The following is a 7,966-nucleotide window of genomic DNA, read 5'->3' on the forward strand; positions in this document are numbered from 1 at the left end:
CTCTGTCTCAAAAAAAAAAAAAAAAAAAGAACTCCTGAGCTAAAGTGATCCACCCATCTCAAACTCCCAGCCTTAAGCACTCCTGTTTTGGCCTCCTAGAGTGCTAGGATTATAGGAATGAGCCACTGTACCTGGCCTAAACTATTCTTCTATTTCTAGTTCAGGTTGGTCTAGTGATAATAATCATGATGATTATAACTACTACTTACAGAGCACTAATTGAATTAGATAATAATTATATCATAATCCTCACGACAACTTTATGAGGTGAGTATATTATTATCCACATTATAAATCAGTGACACTGAGGCTAAAGAGATTAATTTGCCTGAGGCCCCACAAATTATATGTGACCGAGGTAAGATTAAAACCTATCTACTGCCTGTCTGCGGACTGGGCTCAGGTTCCTTCCCTAGTAATAGAGAAGAGAAAGACATTTGCCATTTGGAGAAAACCTAAAGGGGGCTCCTACATTGTTGAAAACTATGCCCTGGGCTCTGCTCCCCTTCACTTTCATATTAGGGATTTATGTTTTTTTCTTATTCTGACCTTTTTATAACTCACCTGCATAAAATGGCAACAGAAGTGATTTAAAAGAAAAAACACTCTGGAAAGCTTATTAGTGAGCCTTATGTGTTGGCACATTTATCTTTCATCAATCAGAATTTTAAAAAAATTAAAAGTCAGAATGAAAAGTAATATGGAAAACTTCAAGATTTAAAATGAATGCTGTGGCCAATTTTTCAAACTCACCTTTTATTTTTCTTGTAATTCTCCAGTTGCTGGGACTGCATATGTTTGCATCTTTCTAATTCACACTGCCCACATAAATCTTCCAGATGCAGCAGGTGGTTTTCTACTTCCTCAAAACTAGCCTCTAAATGACCTGAAAGTGTGTAAGATAAAAAGAAGAAAGAAACAACAAAAATCAGAACCCCTGATCATGAAGAAAAGAAAAAAGTATCAAAAAGGTAAAAGTTTAAATTGTTGCCATTGTTTTGCCTTTGTTTAATATACTCTATTAAACTTTCTTAAAACAAAATAAAATATGACTAACAAAATGTATTTCAAATTATCTTTTTGACTACATTTCAACCATTTGCAAGATACAACTTTCCTAAATACTCCATTAAGGAGAAAGAAAAAAAAGGAATATGTTGGTTAACTTAATATTATACCCTAATAATCCTATATACCACACGTGAATATTCAATTTTCACATGAGAATATAACAAAATGCAGTTAACACAAATTGTGCCTAACTTAATTTAATATTCATGCTTCCTAGTTAAGCATTTGTTTTGCCTCTGGCATATCATATACACAAATCCTCAGTAAGCGCAGTACCAGGATAGTCAATGGTTGGGTGGGGAAGAGACAGCTCTACCGACCAGGTGACAGTTTTTCGTTAGTCTACTTGCCTCTAGGCTACACCAGAGTTTTGCAGCTTTATTGGAACATGAAGATCATCTGCTAAAATTTTTCATTGAAAAGATTCAAGACAAAATCCTAGAGAAGCAAACTCAGTGCCTTGTTCAAGGTCACATAGCTAATGAAGGACAGTCAGGAATCTCAATTGAGCCCCTCTTACATTACAATGCTTCCTATTGGATAGGAAGTTAAAGTAAACCATGATTGTAGGGTTAAGGATTGGTTGTTTTCTCACATAACAGAAAAGCTTTAGGGGTCAAAGATTTGGGGACTTAAACAGCCTTATAACTATTTATCAAATGCCCACTGACATGTGCCAGCCACTGGGATACAAAGATGAGAAAGACAGTGCTTGAACTCAAGCAGCTTATAGTGGAAGGGAGGCATATTTCAGTGGCAGCACAACCTGACAGAGCTAAGTGCCAGGTGCAATGGGATCTCACAAACATGAGAGAGACTGAGAGAAGGTTCAACAAGCGCTAACGGCCAAGTTGGGAACTGACAGCAATGGGGGAAAGTGGCAGCAGAGCAGGAACAAGTGGGCCATGCAGCCTTCTAGTCTCAGGCTCCTTAAAATAACTACAATACAAGCCCTTCATTCATCTACTAGATTTTAATGTGACTTTCTAAACTAGCTTTCATAGCAGCAGGTTAGAAATAAACTCCTCAAATTTCAACTTGAAATGCTAGGCTTACTACAATGCAATTTTTTGTCTGTTTTTCGAGTCCAAACCAGAATGATTAGGCTAGAGAAAGAAAGAAAGGACATCCAAATTAGAAAGGAGGAAGTCACAATGTCCCTGTTGGCAAATGACATGGTCTTATATATAGAAAACCCTAAAAGCACCACCCAAAAACTTTTAGAGCTCAATAAATGATTCAGTGAAGTTTCAGTGTACAAAACCAACATAAAAATCAGTAGCATTTCTACACACCAACAATGAATCAGTGGGGAAAAAAGATCAAGAAAGCAATCCCATTTAAAATAGTTACAAAAATTTGAAAGACTTAAGAGTAAATTTAACCAAAGAAGTGAAAGATCTTTATAGAAAAAACACAAAATACTAAAAAAGGCCAGGTGCAGTGGCTCATGCCTATAATCCCAGCACTCTGGAGGGAGGCCCAGGCAGGTGGATTGCTTGAGCTCAGGAGTTCAAGACCAGCAAGAGCAAAGTGATAGTGAGACCTCCTATCTCTACTAAAAATAGAAAAACTCGCTGGGCATCGTGGTGGGCTCCTATTGGCCCAGTTTGAGGTTGCTGTGAGCGATGACACCACAGTACTCTACCCAGAGTGACAGAGTGAGACCTCATCTCAAAAAAAAAAAAAAAAGAGAGAGAGAAGAAAGAAAAAATTCTTTTTTTTTTTTTTTGAGACAGAGCCTCAAGCTGTCCCCCTGGGCAGAGTGCCATGGCATTACAGCTCACAGCAACCTCCAACTCCTGGGCTCAAGCGAGTCTCCTGCCTCCGCCTCCCAAGTAGCTGGGACCACAGGCGCCCGCCACAACGCCCGGCTATTTTTTGGTTGCAGCCATCATCGTTGTTTGGCGGGTCCGGGCTGGGGATTCGAACCCGCCACCTTAGGTGTACGTGGCTGGCGCCTTAGCCGGTTGAGCTATAGGCGCCGAGCCAGAAAAAATTCTGATAAAGAAATTGAAGAAGCAATTAAAAAATGAGTAAATGAGCTAACTAGACATTTCTAAAATAAAACATACAAATGGCCAACAGGTATGTGAAAAAACGCTCAACATCACCAATCATCAGGGAAACAGAAACCCAAATCACAATGAGATATCATCCCACCCTAGTCAGGATGGCTAGTATTAAAAAATAACAAATGTTAGTACTACTGGCCTTGAAGAAGCAAATTCAGCTTGTTCTGTTATAACCAGACTGACAGGGTCTTAAAATGTATAAATGACAATCATAACTAATAGGATTATTTAAAAGAGGATTCACTTTAATTAGTGATAAGAACTAGAATAATTTAATATGAAATCCATTTATCTCTAAGCTATTTGGTTCCTTCCATACATTTCATGTATCCTTAGCATATAGAGGACTGGGTCAGAGTTGGACTTTGAAGCACATTCTTAGAAACTCAGCTCTGCACCTTACAGATGAGATGAGATGCAATGAGATGCCTCATCTGTGAAAAGAGGCTAACAACATACATCTTGCAATGCTGTCAAAAGGATTAAATGAGTCAGAGTTGCTAAACTTAGCACTTGACAATTATCAAATAACTAATGACTGAACATAAAAAGTACACAGGAAAAAACTTCTATAGATAAATTTTGTAAAAGGCATTTAAAATAAATAATTTTGTTAATCACTAACAATCATGCTGTAAACAAGATCTATGCCTCTAATAGATTAAAATATCAATAACATTTTCATTTTTCCTGACAAACTTACATACCTATAAATTATACTCCAGGCTCTAGTCTGAAGATTCCCCATAGGTGAGGGGAATTAAATTTCAAAGGATTTCCCTAAAAACAAAATATGAAAATATGTAATAGAGTCAACAATTATTCTGTGTTAGAAAATGTGGTATGCTCCTTTTTGATCTTTATTTGAATGGACGGCAATTTCCATTTAGAAGCTAGCTCTCTTGGTTGACTACAGAGCTAATGAGGCTAGGGATTTCTCATGAATAGAGATTCTATTCTAGGTTCAAGTTGTACTTGCTGCCTGAGCCATTCTTCTGTTAATAACATAGGGACCAGGTGAAAACATGAAAGTGGTATAGTACCAGCCTGCAACTCCTAATGAGAAAGAAACAAACCCTACATCCTTTTGAATCATACCTTCTGGTGAATGCTGGACACAGATTAAAAATGCTTCAGATAGTCAGCATTTTATTGCTGCTTCCAAATTCATATTTATATTCTCCCTTAAACTTCAAAGTCTCCTGAGTCCTTTCAGAATCAAGTTAAACTCCTTAATTAGTATTCACAGACCTACTGCTTGTTCTCTGGCCACAGTGTACTTTCACAATCTCACTACTACTTCCTTCAGATATCCTGTGTTACAGCAACACAGGACCAAGTGCCATCCAAAGAGGAGTCCTGCACTTTGCCTGTCCCTGAAATTCCTTGTTCCCACTGCCTGACCCAATCTTTCTTTCCAGGCTCATGCCTGTGCTCCCATCCCACAGGGCTCCCCTCTCCTTCTGTGTTTCCCCAGACCTTTGAGCTCCACATAGGATTTATCTGACCGATAGCATACAACTATCTGTGTATTCTTATCTCTCTCAGGGATCAGTAACGTCTTACAGGTGAAGAGTGTATTTTTACATCTTTGTATCCCCTAATACTTCGACTAGTAAATTCAATAAAGAATAATTTCTAGGGATAGAATGATTGCATTCCTCTAAAACATAAAATGATCAAGAAAGAAAATCTATCATTCCTGTTCATCTACTTTAAATATTAAGAGATCGTGCTAAATCGTAGAAGAATAAACATGGGCACAGAACTGAGTAAACATTAAGCAGTATGTTAAACTAGGCCATGTATCAGTGGCCTAGAGTTAAAGCAGAAGCAGCAAAGGAAATTTTCTATGCTAACTCTTAACAGGCTTGAAAGTGGTTAATAAAATATAAAAGAATTGTATTAGAATATAAGAATTGTATTCTTCCCTTCTCATATTAAAAACTTATATAAAATATAAGAATTGTATTCTTCCCCTCGTATTAAAAACTTAAAAACTCTCAAATAATTATAAGCACATATACATATATGATGTACATTCTACATATTTTATATTTAAGTTGTCAGAAAATGTAATTCCCCGCTCATTTCCTGTTATAAAACAAGTCGCACATGAGTGAATGTAGTAACCGACTTAGAATGCATGTACGTAAAACGCTAGCAGACCTCTATGGAAACAAATATACCTTTACAAGAAGCTCAAGCCTCACCATTTTGCTCACTATAACAAAAGCATATGTCTCATTTAGTGATCAGTGAAAAAAAAATAGGTGGAATTCTATCATGAAAAGCCATTTGGGAATGCTTGACAGCTGTGCAGGAAAGAGTTTCACAAACCTTTGTGAGAAGGTTGTCCCAGAGGAAGGGCAATTGTGTTTGAAATTTTTCTTTGTGCCATTTGTTTCAAATACATATTATCTGTAGTGTAACCACTGATATCTGAAGGATGAGGCAGCAGTAAAATTAATTATTTCACACTTAATGAGTTCCTTTCTAACAAAATAATTAGCCTCACGAAACAAAGAAATCCTTTGGCTGCAAACCCATGGGTCACAGGAATCAGGTGATAAAAGACCACAAGACTCTTCAAGTACTTAGGTTACACTTTTATGTACTAAGGTAATGATGGTATGGTAATAAGGAAACTTTAAGAGGTACATTTCCTTGCAAAAGCCATTGTGTAACAAATGAGATCTATGTCATAGTCTAAAAGGTATCTAACAAGAGTTAATATGCCTCTTGAAGAATGCAATCTCAGAAAGTAATATGAACAATAAGATAATCTAGTTCATGAAACACTAACAGCTACGACAGTCTCCCTGTCAGTTGACATCTTCAATTCTGTATAGAAGAAAGCAAAACAATAGTGTATCAGGATAGGTCACATCAAGAGACAAACTTAGTAATGGCTGCTATTCTCTTCCATCACTTTGTTATCTAAGAATTAACAGAATCTTCTGTTCCAGACAAAGGTGACAATCTTTCTAAAATTTAATAAAATAGGTCATAGGGTGGTGCCCAAGCTCAGTGGGGAGGGGGCCAGCCACATACACCAATGCTGGTGGGTTTGAACCTGGCCTAGGCCAGCTAAAGCAATAATGACAATAATGAAAAATAGTTGGACATTGTGGTGGGCACCTATACTCCCAGCTAATTGGGAGGCTGAGGCAGGAGAATTGCTTATGCCCAAGAGTTAGAGTTGCTGTGAGCTGTGTTTTGAGATTCTGTCTCAAAAAAATAAATTAATTAAATAAGTCATATAAGATAAACTAAGTAATAGAGACAATTCAGAGATAAGCCCTTGTCATTTTAAACTTCAATAAAGGAACAGGATTAGACTACCCTCTAGTGGAAGTTCAAAAGAATTCAGTAAATACTTTTCAAACATTTTCCCAGTTTATAATAAAATGAATACTGTTTTTTTTTTCACAGAATAAGAAAGTATACAGAATTTGGGTGAAACTATCTCATTGTATATGTATGTCTATCAATTTACAGGATACTAATTTTACAATATTTAATGCTGTATTTTTGCATTCTAAACTGTTTCACAGCACATAATAACAGTTTTGTAAATTTGCAAAGCCTAGAGAGACTCCCACTTGAATGTCAGCATCTTGATGGCAGGCACCCACCCTTATCCAGCACGGTCTGTCCAGGGCCTGTGAACAGTGTGTAGTGCACAGGAGACCCCCAGACACAGGGCAGACATTGTTGTAAGGTGTTAGGTTTCTCATCTCATTTAATCCTCCAAATACCTACGAGGCAGGTACTCTCATTCTCATTTTGCAGATAAGAAACAAAAGCTTGAAGCAGTTAAGAAAGTGCATGGGACTCACAGAAAGTTGTAGGATCAGCATCCAAATCCAGATCTGAGAGTTCTTAACCCCTTTCAGTTCCTAGCACTCCTTTATCATTTCTTTGTAAAACGTCAAGCCTTACCAGTAAGTACCAATTAAACAGACTTTTGTAAGCTGTATAGAACCAATATAAATGGATTATCTGTTGTTCCTAACAATTCCTGAGGGGCTAGGTAACCAGGAGTCATATTTATAAAGCCATGGGAATAATACAGCCAAAAGCATCATCAAAAGTTCAAATTGCTCACATAATATAAATCCTTTACTCTTTAATAAAGGCAGACCCTCGAGAGAACATGAAAAGACCAAAAGAATTAAGTAGCCTGGAAAATTAGGTACTGACTGGATATGGCATTAGATCTGTCAAAGAAAGTATAAAAAATTCAAAGAAGTTAGGAGAATCCTGTGACAAAAAAAGTCAGTTACTATGTTCTTCTAAATTGTTCTTAGTTTTTATTATTGCTTGACTACATAAGCCTTATGATATTTCAAGGTATTTAGGTGATGACAGGACATATTTTGAGTCTACAAAAATCTATTTTATTCATTTATTTATTTATTTATTTATTTCTGCTGCTCCAACCGGAGTGCAGCAGCCTCAGTCCAGCTCACAGCAACCTCAAACTCTTGGGCTCAAGCAATCCTCCTGCCTCAGCCTCCTGAGTAACTGGGACTCCAGGCACCTACCACAACGCCTGGCTAATGTCTTTTATTTTTAGTAGAGATGGGGTCTTGCTCTTGCTTAGGTTGATCTTGAACACCTAAGGATTGCTCACCTAAGATTGCTCAAGCAGGCTCGGCACCTATAGCTCAATCGGCTAGGGCGCCAGCCACGTACACCTAAGGTGGCGGGTTCGAATCCCTAGCCCGGACCCGCCAAACAACAATGACGGCTGCAACCAAAAAATAGCCGGGCGTTGTGGCGGGCGCCTGTGGTCCCAGCTATTTGGGAGGCGG

The 7,966-nt window shown here is 37.7% G+C and overlaps 1 protein-coding gene across 3 annotated transcripts in view; it reads right to left on the reverse strand.

Annotated features, from left to right (window-relative positions):
* Positions 1-7,966, reverse strand: part of DTNBP1 (dystrobrevin binding protein 1) — a 136,437-nt gene that overhangs the window by 93,656 nt on the left and 34,815 nt on the right. For all 3 annotated transcript variants that reach the window (XM_003788318.3, XM_023512328.1, XM_023512329.1), the window contains exon 6: positions 754-886. In XM_003788318.3, coding sequence (XP_003788366.1) covers positions 754-886 — 133 coding nt within the window. The remainder of the gene's footprint in view (positions 1-753; positions 887-7,966) is intronic.

The sequence above is a fragment of the Otolemur garnettii genome, unplaced genomic scaffold, assembly GCF_000181295.1.
Source record: "Otolemur garnettii isolate 467f Iridium unplaced genomic scaffold, OtoGar3 scaffold00026, whole genome shotgun sequence".
NCBI lineage: Eukaryota > Metazoa > Chordata > Mammalia > Primates > Galagidae > Otolemur > Otolemur garnettii.